Raw genomic sequence first — 13,502 nt, 5'->3', positions numbered from 1 at the left:
AAAGATGCAAAGTTAGTGATTCCTACCACATCCCCATTCAACTGGTACAGCTGCTGTACGAGATGTGGTTTCATTGCTTGAGCAATTCACACCCCCTGGCACCTGGTATGCAGCTCTTGATCTGACAAATGCTTTTTTTCTCCGTACCTGTCAGTGAGGACCACCATAGGCAGCTTTCTTTCAGCTAGCAAGGCCAGCAGTGCACCTCACTGTCCTCTACCTCAGAGGTCTATCAGCTCTCCTGCCGTACATCGTAATTTAATTTACAGGGATCTTTTTTTTTTTTTTTTAAGATTTTATTTATTTATTTGAGAGAGAGAATGTGAGAGAGAGAGAGAGCATGAGAAGGAGGAAGGTCAGAGGGAGAAGCGGACTCCTCGCTGAGCAAGGAGCCCGATGCGGGACTCGATCCAGGGACTCCAGGATCATGACCTGAGCCGAAGGCAGTCGCTTAACCAACTGAGCCACCCAGGCGCCCTAATTTACAGGGATCTTGATTGTCATCCTCTTCCACAGGATATCGAGCTGGTCCAGGAGAGCCAATGATATAGTTCCAGTTACTACTGATACCTACTGATGGTAAATGTCAACACTGCTAAATACGAGTGTTTATCTCAGTCATTCCTCCCAACAACCCTTGGAGGAATGGAGGTTGAATTCAGGGCTGTGTCGTGTGCTTACACGTGCCTTGAAACCCTACTCACATGATCTGCAGTATGAATGGCTTTTCATTCAGATGTGCAGTGCTGTAGCCCTAGTTAGGATTCCCATTTACAGAAAAGGAAACCAAGGCATGAACAAATGAAGTAACTTGCCTGTGGATACACAACTAGGAAGAAGAGCTTAAATTTGAACCCAGGCAGCCTAAGATTGGCTCTAGTAATCTCTACAGTAAAGCTGCAGCCTTCTCCTTTCAGGTCATATAAATTCAAATATGCATCCTCCACATGAAGTCGGTAAAGGGGGTGAGGGGAATCATTTTAAAAGTACAGAATGATTGCGAGATGGAAAATTTTAATTGTTGTTCGCCTCACTCTGTCTCAGTTTCTGGGTATTTTTCATAATTAACCCATCTTACTATACTGAGTATGAATGGTAAACAATTACATTTTTCACGTCGTCTGACCCTAAATGCTTGTCAGCTTCTTTATCTGGTATTCAAGAAGATAAACAGTAATCTGTTCCACCACTGGAGGAAGACCAGCTGTGTTGGACTTACTTTTTTTTAAAGATTCCATTTATTTGACAGAGAAGGAAAGAGCACAAGCAGGGGGAGCTGCAGAGAGAGAGGAAGAGGCAGGCACCCCACTGAGCAGGGAGCCCAATGTGGGGCTCGATCCCAGGACCCTGGGATCATGACCTGAGCCGAAGGCAGACGCTTAACCGACTGAGCCACCCAGGCATCCCTGGGTTGGACTTTTTAAGAGACAGTAGGTCAATCTCTGATAAGGTACTTATCTAAGGTATTTTCTAGGGTAATTTAAAACTATGCCCAGGGGTGCCTGGGTGGCTCAGTCGTTAAGCGTCTGCCTTAGGCTCAGGTCATGATCCCAGGGTCCTGGGATTGAGCCCCACATCAGGTGCCCTGGTCAGAGGGGAGCCTGCTCCTCCCTCTCCCACTCCCCCTGCTTGTGTTCCCTCTCTTGCTGTGTCTGTCTCTGTCAAATAAATAAAATCTTTAAAAAAATAAAATAAAACTATGCCCAATTTTTATCCACTATGCTGACTTTATTTTTTTTCCTCAAAGATTGATTTATTCGAGAAAGGAAGAGAGAGCAAGTGTGTGTGAGTGGGAGGCGGGGCAGAGGAGAGGGAGAGAAGCAGACTCCCCGCTGAGCTCAGGGCCCGACGCAGAGCTCGATCTCATGACCTATGAGATCACGACCTGCGTCGAAACCAAGAGTCAGACACTGCACCGACTGAGCCCCCAGGGCCCCACCATGCTGACTTTAGAAACCAAGTGGGTTAGCTCTGACATCACAGCACTGAGTCTTCATTAGAAGCACATTAGGAACATGGCCACGGTAGTAGCAGCATAGTTAACTCAAGGAAAGGAAATCTGAGTTAAGGGTTTTATAAGCAGCAAAACTGACTTATGAGTACAAGGGTACAAACTTACCAATATGCAAGAATTCAGGACACACTTTTCCCATGGTCCCTTTCTGAGGAATCTACTGGAAAACAGGACGTTAGACAGCTAAAATATGAAGTACTGACATAAGGAGTAGGGGAAAGCATGAAATATGTGGCTACCTGTAGAACGAGGTAGTAAGAGGGAAGAATACAGTATGTAACAACTATAAGCTCGACAGTATAGAGTACAGCCATTTGAAAAACGGGGGAAGAACAGGAAAAGCATATGTAAAAAAGTTTTAATGTTTTTAGTGATCATATTGTGGCAGAACTCGTATTGTTATTCGGAGACTTTTGTATGTGTACTACAGGTAAAGTAGATGAGTAGTTACGAGATATTCTAATTGTAGTATCTTGCCTGTCGCTGAGAACCAAGATTCTTGGTATAGAAGACAAGGGTGATAGAGAAGAAGCCGTCATCTTGAATTTATACCGGAAGTATCAATTGTCCAGAACTGCAAATGGTTTGAGATTTTACCCTGCCTACAAGCTAACAAGTTAGCATGCCACAGTTTCATGGGTCAGAGGTGGAGGACAGTTTATTCCTCATAGAAACAGTAACCAGAATATCAGCATTTTTCTGCTGGTTGCATGAGCCCCAAGTCCTACAAGGCAACTCAAAGGCCAGACGATACCTGCCTATGCAGTAGGTTTCATTATATGAGAGGAACTCTGAGCTTAGGGATCTTGAATTTTTATTTTTTAAGATGTGTTTATTTTAAAGAAAGAGAGCACGTGAGTGGGGGAGGGGCAAAAAAATTGAACTATTATTTCTCTCTGAAAGGAACCAAGACTTCTTGGAGAGATCACTGATTTCAGGTCTGAGGCAAGAAAAGTTCAGGATAATCCTGGAATATTTTGTTATACCGTAACAAGAGGCGTGTCAAAAAGAACTCAGAAATTAACTTGAAGAGGCGCCTGCTGTAGCCAAAGATGGATAAGTTGAGCTTCAATCATAATAATTGCAATTGGTTTAAACATGCTAGATGTATTCAAATCTTTGAATTTATAATGATATTTTAAAAATAATTAGTCATCTTCAGATGATTAAATAACCCTAATTCATTATATTATAAAATACGTATATTGGTAAAACGGGTAAAGGAACAGAATCAAACATTTATCCTGCCTTTCCTGTGTAACTCTAGCACAGGGTAATCAACTAGTAGACAAGGGGAAATGTCTCTTTATAAATGTATTTTAGCTAATAATACGTGACAAAGAAATTATAGAATTAGACTATTACCATTTTATAACCCATGATACATTAAACATCAAAGACTGCCAAGACTATAAAAAGAAAGAAAACAGTCATTATGTGCCTCCTGTAGTCTTGCCAAGGAGCTCAAGCTGGTGTCTGATCCAGTCTCTGGATCCATCTGCCAAATCGTAGCCAGTACAGAGGGCAGAAGAACAGGTTCAATTAATTGCACCAGGAGTATGCAGTCAGCAAATTCATACTGTGGGAAATTTTACAGGTCAACATCCATGTTCCTCAAGAGATGATTTGCAGGCAACAAAAGAAATGGGTGATGAACGTAAAGATAAAGAGATTTAAAAGACATCAGACTTTAGGGGGCACCTGGCTGACTCAGTTGGAAGTTCATGTGACTTTTGATATTGGGGTCATGAGTTCGAGCCCCACATTGGATGTAGAGATTACTTAAAATAAATAAGTAAATAAACTTAAAAAAAAGAGGACGTCAAACTTTTTTAAATGGACAAAACTAAACTGTAGCAGATTTAGGTAATAAAATTTTAACAAAGGAATAAAAGAATCATAGTTACTTGTGAGAAAGGGAGAGGATTATAACTGGGAAGGGGCATATGGGAGAGCTTTTGGGTGACTGGCAAAGTTCTTTTTCTTGATCTTGTGGTCATTAAACCATTTGATTCATGTGGGTTTTTTTATGTCTGTATGTTATTTTATAATAAAACGTTTTTTAAAAAAATATGTCCAATAAGAGACTAGCCTAGGCATTAAGATTTTGGGGGGCTTATCTTCACACTCCACAGATAAGCAAGAGTAAATTTCAATAGATTCTTGAAAACTTGGGAGGACTTACAGAGTTATCCATCATTATTAACTTGTTACATTATTGAGCATTCTTTTATATAGGCACCATATCAGCCTAAGATTACAGAGGGCAGTTCAATACAGAAACTGTCCCAGTATTTTTCTTCTAGTAGTTTTTTTTATTAAAAAAAAAAAAAATTTGTTTACAGAAAATTTAGAGACAAAAAAAGTATAAAAAATAAAACAAAAAATACACTGTTATTTTGTTCCCCAGAGATAAGCATAAATAATGTTTTGGTATATTTCCTTTTATATATGAATATATTGACATTGGGAAAATACAGTTTTGTACCTACTTTATGTTCTCATCTTTGGCTCTATACTTGCATTCAGGCCTGAGATTAAAGGTATTTAAAATCCAGATCCCTTTCAAATTAGTTCATTAACATTTTAGGATTTTATGTTCCTAGGTGGGCTGCATCACGCAGCTGCCCGAATTTCTGGTGACAGTGTCTATAAGCATCTGAAGTATGAAGGTGGGATTCACCGAGTTCAGCGAATCCCTGAAGTGGGCCTGTCGTCAAGGATGCAGCGCATTCACACAGGAACCATGTCCGTTATTGTCCTCCCTCAACCAGATGAGGTAACCTCACCCGGAGGCATTGAAAACTTACTCTGACTTAATGGGGGTTGTGCTCAGAAGGCTTAGCTTCTAGCAAACTGATTTACTGATTTTCGGGGTTCCCCATTGAACTTCGCAGTCTCTACTAGGAAATTCTTTTTTTTTTTTTTTTTTTTCCAAAAAAGGAAACATCAAATTTAATTTAAAGGGAAAAAATCAGAAATTGTCTGAGAAAACAACAGAACAAATCAATTCCTGAAAAAAAGAGTTCTGCATCTTGGTGATCACATTTATTGAAAGGGTTGGGAAAAAATTAAAATGCCCTTTAGCTTAAGAAATTTTGAGTTATCCGCAAATCAACTCATTTCTGGAGTGGAAGAATCCTTGGTCATTTCTTAATATCAAAATTTACGCAGGTTTCTCTTTTGAATGTCTTCTACATTTAAAGAGGCAATTATACAAAAGCTCCTATATTCCATACATGATAAATTCTTTGTTTCAGCCAACTCTTAATGGAGGGGCAACTAGTACAACACCATCTCCCTGGACAAAAAGCATTGGAATATTCCGTTTTGTTGATTTATATATCTCTTCGTATAAAAATATAGGCAATATGGCTGTATTCAGGTTCTCATCAATTTCTATAGTAGTCACAGTTTCTTCCACATCTCCCAATATATTTAAATGCTGATCATAAGCATGTAATCTGCCTCGAAGCTCTCTGTCATTTCTCATTTTCACATAAATTCGCTCATCCAGGCTGAGGCTGATGAGATCCAGGGGCTCTTCTACAGTGTTGGTAGTTTGTTGCTGGTCCACGTTGTCTGCCATGTTTCAAACCCTGCGCCCTTTCCCCTCTACTAGGAAGTTCTTAACTCTTCCACAGTTTACCCTTCTTATGCCTGACCAAGATATTTTATTTTGTTTGTTTAAATAGAAATCTATTCTCTTCATAAAATAGAATTCACAAAGCTTTTAAAATGTTGTTGCTTAAGTTTTATCTTAAGAAAAATATGATTTCCACAGATAATATGTTGGAGTCAATGATAGAATATCTGTATGGGGTCTATATCTTATTGAATACAGCCATATTGCCTATTTTTTTTTTTCCTAACTTTTTAAAATTTTATTTTAAACATACAGAAAATAGAATACCACACTAAAAACTTATATAACTTCCACCTGGAGTCAACAGCTGTTTACATTTTGCCACATTTGCTGGATTCCTATATGTGTGTGTATATATACGTTTGTTTAAATAACTAAAGACTATAGCAGACACTGTGCGACTTTATCCCTCAAATCTTCAACTTCACATCTCCTAAGAATAGGACATTCTTCTACCTAAACAATACCATTATCTGTCCATCAACTGATGAACAGGTAAAGAAGTCATGGTGTATATACACAATGGAATATTACTCAGCCATCAAAAAGAATGAAATCTTGCCATTTGCAACGACATAGATGGAGCTAGAGAGTATTATGCTAAGTGAAAGAAGTCAGTCAGAGAAAGACAAATACCATATGATTTCACTCATATGTAGAGCTTAAGAAACAAAACATGAACATAGTGAGAAAGAGAGAGAGACAAACCATTCTTTAAAAGAGACTATTAACTACAGAGAACAAACTGAGGGTTGCTGGAGGGGAGGTGGATGGGGAGTGGGCTAAGTGGGTGATGAGCATTAAGGAGGGCACTTGTATGATGAGCAGTGGGTGTTGTATGTAAGTGATGAATCACAAAATTCTACTGAAACTAATACTACATTATATCTTAACTGGAACTTAAAACTTAAAAAAAATAAATAAGTAAAATGGGTATAATACCTCCAACCCCATAATTTTTCTTTTTTTTTTTTAGGGGGTGGGTAAGAGCAGAGGGAGAGGGAGAGAGAGAGAATCTTAAGCAGACTCTATACCCAGTGCAGAACCCAACGTGAGGCTTGATCTCACAATGCTGAGATCATGACTTGAGCCGAAATCAAGAGTTGGACACTTAGCCAACTCTGCCACCCAAGTGCCCCAACCCCATAATTTTTCTATAGGATTTAAATGCGCTTATTCCCAGGAACCAATAGATTGGAGACCTTTGTTATAATATCAATAATAAGATTGAAAAATTATTTGGAAAAAAACACCATTATCTGTGAAAATCAACCATAAGTCTGTAATATTATTGTCTAGGAAAAACTCCTGTGCTTCTGTCTACTCACAGAATACTTCTCCACTCTAAATGTGTCAAGTTTTTTCTCTCACCAAGCAAGTTCTTCAGTTGTGTGTGGACACCAAGTAGATGTCCTACAATTCAACTCAAATCTGACACCATCTACTGGGGAATAGCATCAGACCCCACAGGCTAAGAGCTGGGCCTCACAAGACTTCCTCCCCTCCCACTTCAGAGGCCAGTCACAAGTCCAGGTTCTCACCTGTGTTTCTGACCAAGTGGCTATGAATTGAGAGGTTTCCACAACCCCCTCCTTGGGCTCAATAATTTACTAAAGCCGGATTATAGAACTCAGACTCCCCACTGAGCGTGGAGTCTGATGCAGGGCTCGCTCCCATGACCCTGAGATCATGACCTGAGCCAAAATCAGGAGTTGGATGCTCAACCGGCAGAGCCACCCAGGTGCCCCTCAACCTTTTTTTTTTAATGACATTAATTATTTGAAGAGTCTGGAGCCTTTGTCTTGTAAGGTATCCCACATTTTGGATTCATTTGTTTCCTCCTGGTACTCTTTAACTTGTTCCTGTATCGCATTCAGGTCACACATTTTGAGCAAGAATACTTATAGGTGTAGTCATATTCAAGTTGCATTTATCAGAAGGCACATAATATCAGATTTAGTGAAGATTAGTTTAAACATGGTGACCAAAAAACTGTCTCCATTGTAAAAGTATATTTTTGTCTTTGCAGTTACTGTGTAATCCCGAGGGTACATATAGCCTGTTTCCACATATAACCTGTTTCCACGATCTAAACATCCATTAGTGATCTTTTTTGCCTGAATCAGTTATTTCGTTGGGGGTGGAAGATGGTGATTTTGTAACTCTGTCATTTCTTCTATGTTTATTAACTGGCATTCTTTTCTGTCAAGAACTTTCCTCCCTGCTACCTTCTCTCCTCCTTCCTTCTTGCTTGCTTTCTCTTTTATTTTACCTCATCATAAACTCAATATTGTTCCATCTGTTGACCTCATTATAGACTTACACATTTGTTTTTTAAATTCTGTGAGTTAGAATCACTACTGTTTTTGATGTTCAACCTTGTCCCTGATTTGGCCAGTAGTAGCCTTTTGAGGGCAGTCCCTTTTGCAATGACCCCATCAATTTTTGAGCACATCCTTGCTTTCTGGTATAATTAGATATCCTAAGCCCACCTTCTGCTTTTGTGCCTCAGACTTGGAGTCAGATCTCATTTCTTTTGGTGAGAAATGTACCCAAAAATCAAGATCTAGGTCCTAGGTGTGCTCATTATTACTAAAGTGTGCTTATATTTAGATTCTTCAGTGGACAGAGCTAGGAGATACATATCATTTTATTTTATTTTATTTTATTTTTTTAAAGATTATTTATTTATTTATTTATTAGAGAGTGAGCAGGAGAGAAACAGCATGAGAGGGGAGAGGGTCAGAGGGAGAAGCAGGCTCCCCGCTGAGCCGGGAGCCCAATGTGGGACTCGATCCCAGGACCCTGGGATCATGACCTGAGCTGAAGGCAGTCGCTTAACCAACTGAGCCACCCAGGCGCCCCTATGAGATACATATCATTTTAAATCACTGGTTCAAATTATGATTACCAACTCAGACTTAACATTACGGGAAGTTTTTCCCCCCTCACCATCTTGCATTTTGTATTTATATCTCTTTCCGCTTAGAGTAAAAATTTTATTTCTTTTTTTTTCAAAGATTTCATTTATTTATTTGACAGAGGGAGACACAGCGAGAGAGGGAACACAAGCAGGGGGAGTGGGAGAGGGAGAAGCAGGCTCCCCGCTGGGCAGGGAGCCCGATGCGGGGCTCGATCCCAGGACCCCGGGACCACGACCTGAGCCGAAGGCAGACGCGTAACAACTGAGCCACCCAGGCGCCCCAAAAATTTTATTTCTTAATCACATTAATATATTTACTTTTTTCCTTATTATATAGCATATATAAATAAATAATCTGTTTTAAAATTACTTAGTAAAAAAAATAAAATAAAATAAGATTACTTAGTAAACTACTGGGTAATGTTTAAGATTGATTTCTGTACTTAGAATGTAGTCCACCAAGAAAGCATAGTCAGAACACGATGTTCAAAGACCATCTGAAATAGTGTTTTTCTATGTGATTATGATATCATTATGGTAAATATTTTGATTCATAGGTTTTCTTTTCCTATTGAATATTAGGATTTGAATTTTCCTTCTTCTTTTATCTAATTTCATTTTTGGTGTATGGAAACATTTATGTCACTCAGAAATCAAAGCTATTGGGTTGTCTTGCTTCCCTCTTTATTCCTTCCACTGTTCTCACCCATCCCCTTATTCTCTTCATGTTCTTGAAAATTAAACCCATGTGGTGGAGTTTGATTTTCATAAAAGAGCAAAGTCTTATTATTCTCTTAATTGACATTTAAAATTATTTTATATTATTAAGTCACTGTTTCTTTGTTGAGAATTTCCCAACAGTCATTAGATAGTTTCGATAACATTTGGGAGAATATGACATATAATATACATATATTTGCTATATAACTTTAATATACTGAAACCACAAAAAATGGGAAATTGCTCTTGATCTCTTTAGTGTCTATTGAAATTTTAAGGTAGCCGACACTGGCATATTTTAACAAAAGCTGCATAATCTTTTTCTTCACAGTATAGTGCTCATTTTAGAGGAAACAAAAGAATAACCACGTTGTATATTGGATTCTAAAGCTGACCCTGTTATTACTGTGCTTTACAAAGAGAAGAGTCACACTTGCTATCTGTCATTCATAGGAATGAATGATAACTGTGAAATAAGATGTTAGTTCTCCCCTGAAAAACAGTGTATTTTGTAACCGTGTGTGTGTGTGTGTGTGTGTGTGTAACAAATTGCCACAAACATAGGGGCTTAAAACAGTAAAAATTTATTGTCTCACAGTTCTAGAGGCCAGGAGTCCAAATTCAAGGTATCGCCAGGGCTGTGCTCCCTCCAAAGCTTCTGGTGGGGAATGCTCCCTTGACTCTCCCAGTTTCTGGTGTCTCCAGGTGTCCGTTGGCTTGAAGCTGTATAACTCTGAATGCACATGTTCATTTCCTCTTATCTCTCCTCTGGCTGTCTGAGGACACTTCTCATTGGATTTAGGGCCTATGTGAATAATCCAGGATGATCTCATCTGAACTCAATTACAGCTGTAACAACTCTTTTTCCAAATAATGTTCTAGTAGTTAGAATGTGAACATATCTTTTTGGATGCCTCCATTCAGTCCCACTAATAGTCGGTTCTCACTGTTCACAGTGGTTATGTTCTGTAAAGACTCAGCGAACACTGATTTAGCAAATACTGAACTATCATTTCCCCTAGGGGAAATATGTGTGTGTGTGTGTGTGTGCATACTCAGGTATACATATGTTTATATACCTATATATATTTCTGTATCTATGTATCGCAGGTAGATCTTAAAAGTGACCTATCCAAATAAATAAATAAAATTTTAAAACTGAAAAAAGTAACCCATCCTAGTTACTTAGAATAGATTCTATTTTCTTTATTTTACAAAGAGAAAATGAGGTTCAGAAGTGTTTAGGTGACTTACCTGAGGCCACTTCACTACCAGATGCCAGAACTAGGGTTCACACCCCATCCAGCTGACCCAAGAGCCAGAGCTTCTTGTACTATGCTGCTCTGTCCCCTCTTGTCTTCATTCTCTGATCAGACTGAAAAAAGAAAGCAAACTGTCACCTTGTTGGACGTCAGCTGGGAATGTGCACCTTGGATTTTTTGCTGCCCTGCACCTGTTCGCTAGTAATTGTGAAAATGCTGCAATAATTGATTTTGAGGAACAAATAAAGTAGGTGAATTTGCAGATACAGAATTGGGGAATAATGTATACATTATACACACACACACACATACACATATACATATATATATAGAGAGAGAGAGTATATTTTCTATCCTGTGGCTTTGTGGGATGATGGATGATGAAACTTGAAAGATTGCATAGCTCAATGATCTTATAGCATCAAAAAATAGCATCCATTGGAATAGGGAGTTTACGGTTCTTTCATTGGTAGAAGCTATTTCTTAGTCTAATGGCTATGACTTAGAACAAAACAGCACAGTTTATTCGAAAAATCTTGAAATAAATTTAGTATTGAAGTATTTGTTGGGATGCCTGGGTGGCTCAGTCAGTTAAGCGTCTGCCTTCGGCTCAGGTCATGATCCCAGGGTCCTGGAATTGCATCCCACACCGCTCCCTGCTCAGCGGGGAGCCTGCTTCTCCCTCTGCCTGCCACTCCCCCTGCTTGTGCTCTCTCTCTCTGACAAATAAATTATAAAAATCTTTAAAAAAAAAAAGTTTGTTGAGTGTAGAATTGACTTCCATTGTCCCTTTTGTTCTAGGTAGATGTGAAGGTGGACCCCAAGGATTTGCGAATAGATACATTTCGAGCCAAAGGAGCAGGAGGGCAGCATGTTAATACAACTGATAGCGCTGTCAGACTTGTCCATATCCCCACAGGTAATCAAGTCTGTTTGCTTTTGTACTTTGGACCTGTTTTTACGTCTTATAAAACTATTCAACATTGAGGGTACCTGGGTGGTTCAGTCGTTAAGCGTCTGCTTTCGGCTCAGGTCATGATCCCAGGGTCCTGGGATCGAGCCCCGCATCGGGCTCCCTGCTTGGCGGGAAGCCTGCTTCTCCCTCTCCCACTCCCCCTGCTTGTGTTCCCTCTCTTGCTGTGTCTCTCTCTGTCAAATAAATAAAATCTTAAAAAAAAAAAAAAAACTATTCAACATTGAGAAGAAAATAGTTTTATGTTAGTGTCTTGTTTCTTGCACAAACCCTTTAAAAGGTGACACTGGAGTCGTGGGTCTGCAGTCCCCAATGTGTTCATATTCCACTTCTGTTTGGAAAAGGCACCTCTCTTAAAGGATGCAGACACTGAGTGGACCTATTCAGAGAAGCTGCCCAGGTATACTGGACAGCGGTGAGCAACCAGAGGTGCCCCAGCCTAAAAACAAACACGAAAACAGTCCTGGACATGCACCTGCAGTGGAGCTTCTGTCCTCTTACAGACTGACCACTAGATCCACTGTTCCGTGTTGCATTAATGCTGTTATTTTGAATATTGGTAATTTTGGTATACTCTGAGGTAGTTTTGCAGCCCTTACTGTGATTTTAAATACTTCTATCATTTTTCAGATTTTATTTATTTTATTTTAATTTTATTTATTTATTTGAGAGAGATAGAGAGAGCAAGAGCAAGGAGGAGAGAAGAGGGAGAGAAAGAAGCAGACTCCCTGCTGAGCAGGGAGCCCGACGTGGGGCTCGATCCCAGGACCCTGGGATCACGACCCAAGCTGAAGGCAGACGCTTAACTGACTGAGCCACCCAAGTGCCCCCATTTTTCAGATTTTAAACTAAATTTTAAGCTTTTAAAATTTCTTTCCCTTTTAAAATTATTTTTTATGTTATTAAATATTAAATGGTTTTAAAGGCCAGTGGGAAAGTCCTCTAACAAAAACCAGCAACTCCTTGCCCCTCTCTTTCCTCCCTCTCCCTCCTTCCTTGCCCCTAAAGCCCCATTACCCACAGGCAGCCAGTTTAAACTCTTAGCTATTTTTTCTGGTAATTACCTCATATTAGGCAGATCATGCTCTTCTGATCCATTAGTTATAAGATTACATACATACTGACATCTTAATGTAGTAGATGAAGATTAGGCTCTCATAATATCCTTTTTCACCAAAAATGAGGTGATAATCTTTGTAACTTACCATAATTTACCTAAGAAATCCACAAATTTTTGGATACTTAGTGTGCTTTACCTCAGCCTTGTATTGCGGGATACTGTTCTCTGTTATAAATTGTCCAGAATAGTAATAATGAGCTGAAGCTGAATTAAAAATTAAAATGAGAAAAAGTCAGGTAAAAGTGATAAAAATTCTGACAAGAACGAACCAAAATATTTTAAAACCTATACCCTTGTGCAGCCATAAATTACTGACTTTACAAAAAATGACCGATGTTTTTGTTGCCAAGCTTACCTTGTGCCAAATTAATTTTTAGCCACTTAGATCTAGTTCTTTGATTTAAAAGCCTTAGGACTTACCCTCAAACCTTCCCTTAGGCAATGCATTACAAGGCCTACTGACTTTTTTGAATCCATGTTGTTATGAGCAAGTGATTTCTTGGGTCAACTGTGTACTTTGAGGTGTACCGTGATTTCAGCATCTATTGCAAAGAAAACTCAGCCTTTCCTCTAATCTGTCCATTCCACGACCCTTAGAATGGGAACTGTGTCCCTACTAGACTTCAAAGTGAGAACTATAGGTCATTCTTCCATTACCCTCTTGCACATGGATTCTGAAGACTCACATTTTTTCCTAACCCACTGCTTCTATAGAACTCCATTTTTCAACCATTGGAAGAGTAGTACCATAGGGGTATGGTTAAATGTTTGTTCAAGGAAAAGTTACTTTTTTTTTGTAAAATTTATCAAATCAAGATGAAGACATGAATATTTTGTGCTTTAA

At 39.1% G+C, this 13,502-nt stretch overlaps 2 protein-coding genes across 12 annotated transcripts in view; one reads left to right on the top strand and one right to left on the bottom strand.

Annotated features, from left to right (window-relative positions):
- The window catches only part of MTRF1 (mitochondrial translation release factor 1), a 68,362-nt gene that overhangs the window by 34,119 nt on the left and 20,741 nt on the right, over positions 1–13,502 (top strand). For 9 of the 11 annotated variants that reach the window (XR_004678908.1, XM_035003288.1, XM_035003289.1 and 6 more), the window contains 2 exons: positions 4,621–4,793; positions 11,367–11,484. Coding sequence is in view for 10 of the 11 variants with exons in the window: in XM_035003288.1 (XP_034859179.1) it covers positions 4,621–4,793; positions 11,367–11,484 (291 nt within the window). In the remaining variant the exon portion in view is untranslated. The remainder of the gene's footprint in view (positions 1–4,620; positions 4,794–11,366; positions 11,485–13,502) is intronic. The other 2 variants (XM_035003296.1, XM_035003293.1) reach the window with 1 other exon arrangement.
- LOC118009382 (U6 snRNA-associated Sm-like protein LSm3) lies at positions 5,222–5,687 on the bottom strand. The gene has a single exon (XM_035003298.1). The coding sequence runs from the start codon at positions 5,601–5,603 to the stop codon at positions 5,271–5,273; it is 333 nt and encodes a 110-aa protein (XP_034859189.1). The 5' UTR covers positions 5,604–5,687; the 3' UTR covers positions 5,222–5,270.

Source organism: Mirounga leonina, unplaced genomic scaffold (genome assembly GCF_011800145.1).
Source record: "Mirounga leonina isolate KUSES-001 unplaced genomic scaffold, KU_Mleo_1.0 Mir_127, whole genome shotgun sequence".
In the NCBI taxonomy this organism is placed as follows: domain Eukaryota; kingdom Metazoa; phylum Chordata; class Mammalia; order Carnivora; family Phocidae; genus Mirounga; species Mirounga leonina.
This window is presented reverse-complemented; position numbering and strand designations above follow the sequence as displayed.